General features: G+C 31.9%; 1 protein-coding gene across 1 annotated transcript; it reads right to left on the reverse strand.

Moving 5' to 3' along the window:
* Positions 1-676: 676 nt before the first annotated feature.
* On the reverse strand, positions 677-5134 carry LOC141668049 (cation/H(+) antiporter 18-like). The gene is made up of 4 exons (XM_074474731.1): positions 4894-5134; positions 3284-3529; positions 2184-3185; positions 677-2093 (listed from the first exon to the last, which is right to left on the reverse strand). Exons 2-4 carry the CDS (start codon positions 3473-3475, stop codon positions 867-869), a joined length of 2421 nt encoding a protein of 806 aa, XP_074330832.1. The 5' UTR covers positions 3476-3529; positions 4894-5134; the 3' UTR covers positions 677-866.
* Between the last annotated feature and the right edge of the window lie 7556 nt (positions 5135-12690).

A 12690-nucleotide genomic window follows, 5' to 3' on the forward strand; every position in this document is an offset into this window, starting at 1 on the left:
ATTAAATATTAAGTATTAGGTATATTATTTACAAATTTGTAAAACTTGGAAATCGGTTTTACGTTGTGTCGAACGATTTTTTGAATACTCATTTTCAGTATCCGGGTATTCGAATCGGCTGACTTCTAGTTTTCGAGTATTAGTCCGAGTCAACCCATTTTTAGAATTGATTATTTGTAAAAATACATTTTTTAATATGTCATTATTAAATTTTTTGGTTCATTATAAGTAATAATTAATAAGATTTTATTCTTGCTTTGTATCACTAGAGATATTTTTCAATAATTAGTAATTTCAATATATAAAGTCTCTAGACTTCACTCTAGTCATAGGTTTCAAGAAAAAAACAAGAGTTTAAGATGATAAAAATGTTTGAATGATAAAAATGTTTGAATGTTAAGAAGTAGAGAAACATAAAAAATGGCAGATTAAATTAGGGGGTATTTGGTTGATGGTTAATGTGTCCGGTTAACAGAAATCGGACCTTAAACCCAAATGATAGTGTTTGGATTACCAATTTAGTGGTGGGATCCCGTCTGAATGGGTAATCAAACCCACCATATCCCTTATCCCTTGGATTTCCATTTCAACCTCATTCCCGGTAACCCTGATTCCCTTACCCTCCATTATCATTCTAATGGTGCATCCAAACGTCTCCTACGATAAACATGTGAGAAACTGGAAATGCTAATGAACATTGAAACATTATAACCACATGATGATACAACTTACAAGGGTCAAGAACAGTTACATAAGGGAAAGAAACTGGATATTTCACTACTTTCCAGTACTACTTATTTACACATGATTGGCATACTTACAATACAACCTGATGAGTATGTTGCATCAGCACAAGATGATTGATTTTATGCATCATCGATGTCCTCACTAGATCCATCATCTTTTCCTTCATCTTCTGATTTTAGAGAAGCAAGTGAATGCATTGACATTTCACTGTGATATTGTTGCACAACTAATACTGATGCTTCTGTTGAGAATTCTGGAGATACCAAGAAACTTCCAATCGGTCCCAATTCTGGGGTGTCTGTTTTTCGCATCAGAGATCTAGGTATCTCCCCCTCTGGCATTCTTCCAACCAAGAACATGTTGCACTTACTAAACTCGCTTATAACTTCAACAGTTTGTGCAGCACTGTCAACTACTCTTTCTTCGTATCTGATTTTCTTTTCGGAGATGATTTGCTTAAAATCATCAATAACTTCGTCGTCGATAGCTTTTTCTTCAGCATTGGTGAAATCAGTCATATCAAGACTAATAATTTCCCCTGTTACTTTAGAATCCAACACAAATCTTACAACTACCAAACTTATACCGGGATGTTCAGCCATTCGTTTGCCATAAGCAAGTGCTTCATGATCATCGTGTCCTCCAAAGAACAACACTGTCATTACAGAATCCACATTGCTGGCAGAAACATGTGAGGAGCCACCAAGTCCACGGTCTATTAAGATACCAACTGAGCAAGGCGCATGCTCAAGAACTCTTCGGTTGACTTGCCTGAAATCATTCCTAGTTGTCTCTAGCTGTCCATCAAGCCTTTGGTGCTTATGAAAAGGGAGGATAATCATGGCCACCTTTTTAGCATCTGCACTTCCACAAATGTCCTCATGCATCGTTGCCATTCGCGAAATGGCTGTCGTTGGTTGGATAGAAACTTTGCTCAAGTGCTGAAAAGCTTCAAAAGCTACAACAATTTGAGTAGAATCAGAGCTTCCCACCTTGTTCCAAAATGGCAGTCCATTTCTTCTAGCCCTGTGAACCATAAGCATTGAAGATGACCTTTCAGATAGTTCCATGAGGTGCATTGCATATACACGAAGTCCTCCTCTTCTTCCAGTGCCTCGCGATGCTTCAATGAAATTAATTAAAGTGGGAATGCTCCTTGTGCTGTGGAAACATGTTAGAATTCGGAGTGGAGATTTCGTTTCGTTTCTCTGGACTGTTCTGTGCTTATATGCCGCCTTATCCAGTTTTTTAGCTGGCTTATATACTGCTACAACAACAGGTGTTGTAATGAAAGTTGTGAAGAGAGCCATCAGAACCAAAATAGCAAATGTTTGATCATTTAAGACCTGAAAACAACAAACTTGAATCAGCAAACACCTCATAACAACAAAAGGAATATGCATCATATAAAAATTTTAAAGTTAGTTTGATCATACCCCTCGGTCTTTCCCAATGTTTAGGACAATGAGCTCCACCAAACCTTTAGTATTCATTAAAATCCCCAAAGCTAGAGCCTCCTTGAAAGGCATTTTACACAGAAGTGAAACCACGAAAGTACCAAAGATCTTTCCAAAACAGGCCGTAACTATGACCAGGACCAATAGACCCCATGACTGAAGACCTTGAATTGTGGTAACATCAGTTTTCAACCCGCTTGATACAAAGTACAGTGGAAGTAGAAGACCAGAAACAAGATCTTCAACCTTTTCGACAAGAGCACCCGCAAATGGCCCTTCCTTTGGAACAAGAACTCCAACCACAAAAGCCCCAAATAATGCATGGATACCAATAGTATCAGTTACAAATCCTGCAGCCAAAACTAGTGCCAGAATAGCACAAACATACATTTCATCAACTGGCTCACCTGCAGGACAACGTTGTGCCATCCATTTAAAAATAGGCGGTAACAAAAGTATACAACCACCAATAAAAGCAGCACCACACAACAAAACCCATAACGAGATCAAGGGTGAGCTATCAGAGCCTGAGAGGGCAATGGCAAGAGCAAGAAGAATCCATGCAGCAACATCATTGACTGCTGCAGCAGACATAGCCATTCGACCAATATCCGTGGTTAAGAGCTTGAGTTCAGCTAGTATACGTGCCAGAACAGGAAAGGCTGTAATTGAAAGAGCCACTCCCATAAACACAAGAAATGGAGCTTCATCCACACCTTCAGAGATTGTTCCTCGAAGAACAAAGGATACTCCGATACCTAATACAAAGGGGACACTAATTCCAGCAAGAGCAATGGCTAAAGCTTTCTTTCCAGTGCGACGAAGGGACTTTGGATCCAACTCAAGCCCAACGAGGAACAAAAAGAAGAGAAGTCCAAGGTTAGATATTGTATCCAAAACCGTCATGCTTTTCGGCGGAAACACCGTGTGGAGATACTTTGTGCTACGGCCAATAGCTGATGGACCAAGTAAAATACCCCCCTGCAAATTATCCAATCATCATCTATCCATCTATACCAGAAAAGTAAACAACAAATAACTAGAAGGCTTATCATAATCAGCGAAAAAATTGAACATACAATTATCTCAGCGACAACCCGAGGCTGGCGCAATGGTCTGAGAAGGTATGCCAGGAATCTTGTGAAAACAAGAACTAAGCATATCTGTAAGATAACCAAAGGAAGTGCATAATCAAGAGGACTGTCTCCTTGAAAGACTCCATTAGATGTTGCCTTCATAGGATGTGGACAATCAGTTCCATTGGAGACCATTGTAATGTAAAGCAACCTCAAAAACCAAATGCAGAGCAACCCTCACCAAGGTACCTGCAAAATATAGATCATGATACATGTCAAAATTAGAGATGTCCGGCTGTCCTATTATCAGCTTGAAGCTAAAAAAAATTCCCCTAATAATTCACTCCAGCACTAAAAAACAATGAGAACACGTATAGAAATAAGGAATCTTCACGGACCAATATGTGACATAGAAACCAAAAACTTTATATCCTTCTATACGCGAACCTTATTGCTAATTCTTATATTAGCAAATTAATGATATATGTGATAAGTTCCTAATCAGTACTTTGCTGATTTAAACCAGGAAACTGAAGAAGTTAAAGTTTAATTTTATAGACTATATTGGTTTTGTTCAGAGGGACTAATACAAATAAAATCAGCGAAGTCAGCAAAGTTACAATCTGAAAAGTAAAAAGGAAACAAGTGTAACGAGAATGCAAGAGTTCTGAACATCTTTTGTTAAGGGTAGGAACCTGCAGACTCTGCCTAAATTACCCAATCATATTAAAAGTTCTACAAAAATCATGTTGTTCTAATGATGAAGTTTCTAGCATTTCTAACAAACTCATGTCTCTATTAATAAAAGGTTTAAACCCTCGACGCGCAGCTTATATCGAAGAGGAGTGGGGTATACAAATTCCTGCTACTGGTTTTCAAATCGACTCCATCAATATCACTTGGTGTACTCCAACTCTATCTTGTAACTTGACACAGACCACATGCAACTATTGAGAGGCCATCACAAAAAAATCAATCTCTAACTAATCGAAGTGGTTATAGCTCATATCCTTCAAGACTAATATATATCGTCTCATAATTCAACTAGCTCTATATCAAACTTTTTTAACAACAAAACTACTACCTGTCACAAAAAAATGGCCTTGGGCAGACTGCGAAAATGGTCAGAATCATATCGGTCGGAAATGACATGTTTTCTTGTAGAAAATGCTACACTACATTTATCTAATTATACAAACTATACAGCCAGAAAAAACTAAGATAGCAAACATGAGAAATAGTGACATGTCCTATATATGGTAGCCATTTTTCTAATGACAAAACTACCCAACACTTTGCTCGAATTTACAACACACCCCACCATAATTCTTGATCACAAAATTTCAATTGTACATATGCATCTAAGATTCTAAGCAATTTCAACATCTTGACGTATGTATGCATATGCATCTTAAACAAATTTCTAAAAATATGCATACACAAGTGAAAAGTGTACATATGTGATGTGAACACACAAGGCGGAGATAGAGAGAGGCATACAAAAGTGTACATATGGTGAACACACAAGGGGGGGGGGAGAGATAGAGAGAGGGAGGGAGAGAGAGAGAGAGAGGGAGAGAGAGGGAGAAAGGGAGAGAGGGAGAGAGGGATACCTGATCTGGTTAAGCTAAATGAATCTTGAAAGGTTGATTAGGACATTAATCAAGATCAAGATTTTGATGAATGCATGTGTGTATAGATGTTGAGTGTGCCCGTGTGTGTCAATGGGGACAAGGGTGAGTTCCAAAGATTGAGGATGAGAGTGAAACAGAGAGAGATAGAGAGAGAGAGAGAGAGAGAGAGAGAGAGAGAGAGAGAGAGAGAGAGAGAGAGAGAGAGAGACGCAATGAAGGAGTTTGTATATGAAAGCCTTCACTTGGTTCTATACTTTATATAGACTTTTTAGTGCCGCGAAATCGATTTATTTATGCCCAAATTGCCACTATGGTTCTCTCTTATTTTCCTGAGTGCGTCATTTCGAAAAATAATGTCACTTTTTTATCGGTACCCGGAGCCAGGAAGGTGGATATTATATTTTACGTAATTTTACTTACTAAAATCAAGTTTACATGACAATTTTCCTAATAAATTGTGTGCAGCAATTTTTAAAAAGTAGAAATTATTATTTATTTTTTTTGAAAAAAAACAGAATTAATTCAATAATGAAAAGTCATACGGCATCTACAAGAACAATCGAGTCGAAAAAACATAAAACAGAGCATATCGCTGATTATTTTAGTCTTTATGAAAACACAATCAAGCGATTTGTTGAATGTATCAAGTTGATCACTGAACTAAAAAATGATATAAAAATAATAACTAAAATCAGCAATACGTACACTCCGTAAATTTTTCTCAATATCTATCGGTCGAAAATGATGATGTGTTAAAATTTAAGGAATATTTGACTAATGAGAAGTTAAGAAATATTAAAAATTCTAATTCTAATTTTGAAAATGATGAACTGAGATCGATTGATTCCGTTAAATATCGAGGAAATTAACCACTAAATTAACCAAATGGGTAGCATGGCTTTCATCTTCAAGCAAATTGGTCATAGACTTGTGCACAGTCGTATAGAAATGTACAAAAATCAAAATTCTACTGAATAGTACTCCCTCCGTCCCTAAAAACGTTTCCTCTTTGTATTGGACACGTTTGTCAATGCACACTTTTGATCATTAATATCTTTAAATTCGTATTAGTATTAAATATAAAAATTTCACTGTATTAAATTACTGATAAATACGAATCCAACGAGATTACTCATGACTATATTTGATATTATAGATTAGACGTAAATTAGTAATCAATCGCTTACCGTGAACAGTATCGAAAGTTAAAAGAGGAAACGTATATCGGGCCGGAGGGAGTAGCATAAGAGTTGTTTACCTCCAGCAGCCGAAGAAAATATTAGGATGCGTTTACTTGTATTTGCAGTTCCCCATCCTAGTTTATAAACTCGTGTGTTTAATTTGCTTTTGCCGACTGCGAAACCTTTATTTAATTAATAACACTATTAGAAAGACAATTCATAATAAATTACTACTTCCTCCGTCCCAATTTATCTGTCATGTTTGACTTTTTGTGGTCAAATTGACTCAACTTTGACCGTAAATTAAATATCAATCTTTCATTATTTTGAAAAACCGAAGAATACATATTAAAGTAGATTACGTGTACTTTCTAATGATATAATTTTTTTCGATTATATACTATATGAAATTTTCAGTCAAAATTTGGTCAATTTGACAGCAAAAAGTGAAACAGGACATGACAGATAAATTGGGACGGAGGGAGTACTATTTTTTATATATATTTCCTCAACAATCAATGACATATATTTTGTATTATAAGTTACGAGGTGTACACTAAGATATATCAAATTGAGTTTTAAAATATTTGGTAAACACAATTTAGCTAGTATAGTGTTAGTAAATATATTAACTGATATGGACTACCGCAATAAATTTTTCTAGCTCGAGTAATCATTTATTCTAGGTCTTATATTCGATTTTCATTCTTCGAATATGTTAGAATTACTATTTATCTCAAGATATATAAGTCTCAATATTAAAAAATATAAACTAACACATCTCGTATAACACATAATTTGATAATAAAATTTTATAATTGATACAAATCTCTAACATAATTTTTCACTTATGTGATGAATTTCGAGTTTCAAATTTTGATATCCAATTTAATATATTTAATATTGTTTTTATTTTATCAAAGATATACACATAATAGTATTACGGTAATACTCCCTCTGGTTTCTGGTTTATTATGTTAGACGTTCGGAGAAACGTACTATAATTTGTTAGATGAAAGAATTGATAACAAATAGAATATATTAATAAAAAAACACATGAAATTTTAAATATTTTAATTCGGGTGCAAAGTCTTCAAACGTTTTATATATTAGAACAAAGGGAGGGAGTGTATCGATGTCATATTTATATATTGAGATTTTTTCATAAATACCCAAATCGTAGAAAATATTTATAAAAATACGGATCAACTATGCAACCTTTGCAACCTACACCAACAAAAAGTTTTAATGAAATCTACACCGCCCGCAAGGGTTGGCTCAGTTGGTTAAAGAGAGGAAAACTAACCTCTTGGTCACAGGTCGAATCCCACGGGAGGAGAATTTATGATTATAACTTCTGAGTCAGAGTCTGTTGCTTAAATGCGACGTGAACCCGTAGGGTTTACCAGTGCGCACCCAAAGGGTAGCGGCTGCGGGTTACCTACGATAAAAAAAAAAAACTAAACGCCACAACACACTACAAGTTCTTGAATAGTCCATATGAAACTTAAATTAACAACACAGCCCACGTGTAAATTATGAGATTTCTTGCCGTAGATTTTCCTTTCGATTTGTCTAGTATATATACCTGGACACATGTTTAAAAAATGTGATTGATGAGTTATAAAAAATTTATTTAATATTTTTATGCATACATACGGGTCATCATTATTAATGAACTCTTCATTAATATTTTATATAAATTTTATCAAATACTAATTTTTAGCATGTACATATACGTACACATTCGAAAAATCCTTTTCTTTTTTCTCGAGTTTTGAAACAACTTCCGCGTAAAAATATAAATTATCTCTTATAGTTATTATTGTAGTATATAAAATAACCACTATGGATGTAGATTGTTTTTGGGTCAACTGAAGAGATGCAGGTGTCCTAAAAGTCAATATCGTGGCTACACGTGTTATATATACGTGCGTATACTAAGCACACCTGGCCAACTAGTAAAAGGGAAAGAGAAATTGTTGTTGCAGAAACAATTTATAACTGCTGCTTAGATTTGTTAAACAGCAATTAATGAGGCTTTCTGAACTCAATAAATACCGTATTAAGTTGACGAAAACCAGAGATACAGGGATTCACATGCACACCGCCTAGCTGTTATTCGAGGTCGCACTTGGGGACGGGGCATTCAGCTTACGATTTTAGTCCTGTTCGAGTCGGGATTTCGAAATTTTTTTAGGACACTACGAGAATCGGGAAAAATATTATAAAAAATTTGAGAATTTTGACGGGTCGGGAATTAGTATCTCCCGTCCCATCCCCATATGCGTGTAAATATGTTATACTAAAATAGAATAATAATCCGTACAATATATGGGTCATTTTTTAGCAATATAATTTTTAAAATGTCAACTTTTTGCAGTTAAAAGATTAAGGGGTCATTTGTTAAATCTGAATCATTTGTTCTGGACGATTAAAATTCTGAACGATTGATAATCTGAATGCTGGACTGTTAATCTTGTTTGGTAAATAAATATGAAAATTTCTGAACGCTAATATTTGTTGATTTACATATATGTAAAAATTAATATGTATTTTATATTTAATAATTAAATAGCAATTTACACGTATTTTGAAAATTTAATAATAGAAAACACACATATATTTTTAATAAATATTATCCATTTAAAGAGTAAACAATATTTTTCAGTCTTAACATAAAAAATATATAATTAGAAGTTTAATTTAAAATTATTAAACAAATTTAAGACAAATGTATTCATATTAAAATCTACATAATTACTTGAATATAAACATATTTAAAAACTAAAAATATAAGTATAAATGTTAAATAAAATTAATATATGGCATGGAATTTTAATTTTATACTTTTTTTAAGAAATCACTTATGTATTATATATAAATATATTATATTTTTGCATTATGGTCTACTCGCTTGATATCACTTGAGAAAACTTGTTATATCCTGAGGTGACATGAACCGTCCAGCTTTATTTTTTTGAAGGAGTCGTCAAGTTAAATTCTTGACTCGTCCAGCTAACAAAATTTTTTATCAAACAATCTGAACAGGTGATTCAGGCCTCGTTCAGTACTTTTGGTATGGTACAGGGGTTAACAAATGACCCCTAAGTATATAATCCCTAATAATTTAATTAAAGTGTACAAAAAATAGTACCAATATTAGTTTAGACTCAATGATTATTTAGACGTTTAAATGATGGTTTATTATGTTACATCTATTATCCTTCTTTTTTTGAGGATTTGACGATTATAGTGATAACAAATATTTTTGCTGCACGTGATTTCCAAGTTAAAATGTTGTTGTGCATTATAATTTGCGTAGTTTTTATATATAACAGTCCAAGGTAAAAAAAACTTATTGCATGTGAAGCAGAAGATGTCTCGTCCTAATCCCAAATTTCTCATGTTAAATAGCTAGTATAATATTTTTAAATTATTCTCAACAATATTTATTTAGCAAATATAAGCATATCTACTATTAATGCATGAGATATATACTTTAAAATATGTCACCATAGCACCTAGTGTTTTTTTAGTATACAGACTAATGTAGCTTTATTTTAATTGTTCTCCATTTTGTTCGCGAATGAATTCAACCTTATATATACAAATTCAATAATCATATATATTGGCTTTCCGTGTCAACATTTTCTGAATTCGGTAAAATTTTCATAAATATAATATTCAATGTTATTACGAAATATATAGTACGATAATTTATGTGATCAATATAATTATTTTTTATTTTTAATTTATAATAAATTGAATTAAATTGTTCATATGTTCAAATTCAAATATAAAAAATAATTTTATAATATATTAAATTGTTTCGTACCAAGTAAATAATTACAAGAAGTACTGTGTTTCATTCACAAAATGTTAAATACATTTAATTATATGAAATAATATACAATTTACATTTTTTTTAAAATAAAATATTGTCTAAAATCGTTCAAGTCAATATATTTTTCAAATTACATTAACACCTAAAATTATTATTTTTTATAAAATATTAAAAAATTACATTTTTCTTCTAATTTTGTAAAAAATATAATTTAGATTTAAATTTTGCTCTTTAAAAATTCAACATTATTACAAAAGTCACATACACGTAGTTTATAATTTTGATACTTATGTATATATTATTTTAACAAAGTAAAATATGGAAAAAAGTTTGGTTGAGTATAAATTCCGTAGCTTTAACCGATCGTGCGATAATCACCAAATATTTAGTACTTTTCAAAAATCAGGTGAAGTTTATAACAAATCATAATAAATTAAGCTGACAATTTTGAAATACATTATTTGGTTTGACATTATAAAAGTCTTTAACACATTAATACATGTGGATGTAGAAAAATAAATTAATAGATAGACAAATTTAATTTTAAAAAAAAAATTAACTATACATTAATTTAGTTTGAAATAAAAAATAAAATATATTATTATCTACTAAACTCACATATTATATTTAATATTTATTTATGATATATGTGATAATACGGTGTAATGGTATCCGCCCAGCTCTTATTCGAGGTCACCCTTACGGCTAGACCTGACAATTAGTTCGTATTGTATACTTTTGCTCATATGTTCGTATTACGTATATTTGAAAGTCAAATACAAAATCAATATGTTTAGGATTCATATACTTTTGTATTATTATACTTTTGTTTTGTGTCATGTTTTTCGTGTAAAATTAAATATTAATATTAACTTAAAAAAAAGGAATATAGGTTTTTAGGTAAATTTTATGATTTCCATCCCGACATGTCCGACCCAGGTATGATTTTCGTCCTGTTCGAATCGGGGATTCAAAAACCTTTTCAAGGCGTGACGAAAATTGAGAATTGGGACGGGGTCGTTAATTAATATCTCCCCGTACAAATCCCCAATGTGTATGTAAATATATTATACTAAATTAATAATTTAAAATATATAACTTTTATAATATTATTAAAAAATTTAAATTAATTTATTGAACAATATTTTATATTATAATATAATATATATTTATATTTATATTTAAAAGTTATCATTTACTTATAAATCAAATTTAATATTATTTAATATTAAAATATGAGATAAAATTAACATGTTATGAATTGCTATATTTTTTTTGATTAAAAATATAATATATATTATTACGTTATTATTTTTTAACTAAAAAATAAATTCCCTGAATTTTCGTAAGGATCCCCGTTTGGGATGGAATGAAAAAAATCCATGCTCGGGTTCGAGGCAGGTTCAAGGATTAGTATCAAATTCTGGGATCGAGGAGATACCACTCCCCAACCCCGAATTACCCCATGTCCATCCCTAATCGCACTAGATCATCAGAACTTGATTCGGATCAGTTGGGCTCCAACATAGTTCAATCATGTTTAGTTAAAAGAGTCGAGTGAGTTTATAAAATATGTAACAAATCTTATTAATCTCGATTCCAAACTCAAAAAATTGATTAAATTTGAGCTTAGTTCGAACTCAATAATAATTTATATTAAATTATTTTTTTTTTATTATGTGGTAAACTCGTTCCAGTTTCTTTAAATTTTGCTCCATTAACTCGCGAGTCAACTCAACTCTACTCAAATTATTAATTAATCAAGTCGAGTTTGTTCAATTATTTTAATATTTAAGTTAAACAAACGATTCAACTCATTTGAAAATACCGAAATTTATACCCATGTATCAATTATGTAGCTCGATTGACCCTAATTACCCCTATACGTTTGATAAATTTCCTACAATTAGCTAAATATAAGCTCCTAACATGTACTATTTATTTTAACAAATTTCCGCATGAATAAGAATGAATCTAAAAGCTTGAATGGTACAAGTTACTTAATTGTACAATTACAGAGAAAAATTCGAATGCTGCTAGGTCAACCCATTGCGCTCGATAATTTTAGTAGAAATTATTGGCAATATTTAATAATCGCCAAATCAGTTGACTTATCCTAATGATACGAGTACTCCTCTAGGAGTTGTATTAAAGTATAATCGAGCTCACTAATCATCAAGTTGTCATGTAATGTCACCTACCTGTCCAGAGAATTTGGCTAGATTAAAAGTTCATCTAAGATTCTATATTATAAAAGTGACCAACTACGTACGAACAATTAATCTTCTACTAATAATTTAAAAGTACTAGAGATCGTTTGGTTTGACAGATTCTGAAATCAGATATGAGTTTTAGTCATTCCAATCTCATACCTCGTGTTTGGTTAAAAAAAAGTTTCATACTCATTTCTCAAATCTCCGGGTATGAGTTTGCATGTCCCACTAGGGAGGTGAGTATGAGAGCGCGGTATGAGAATCAACTTTATAACTATTATTTTAATTTCTATTTAAGTATTTAAATGTAATTGTTTAATACCAAAATAAATATATGAACCACAAATATATTAAAATAATAATAAAAGTACATATTTAATTAAATTAAAATTATTGACTTAAAATATTTTAAATTAAAGATGTTTATTCCGACAGTCAACTAAACACATGATATCAGATATGATACCTCAACTTCATACCATCTTAATTCGATTCATGATTTTAACTCAATATCACATATTGAACCAAACGACCC

Source organism: Apium graveolens, chromosome 6 (genome assembly GCF_009905375.1).
Source record: "Apium graveolens cultivar Ventura chromosome 6, ASM990537v1, whole genome shotgun sequence".
NCBI lineage: Eukaryota > Viridiplantae > Streptophyta > Magnoliopsida > Apiales > Apiaceae > Apium > Apium graveolens.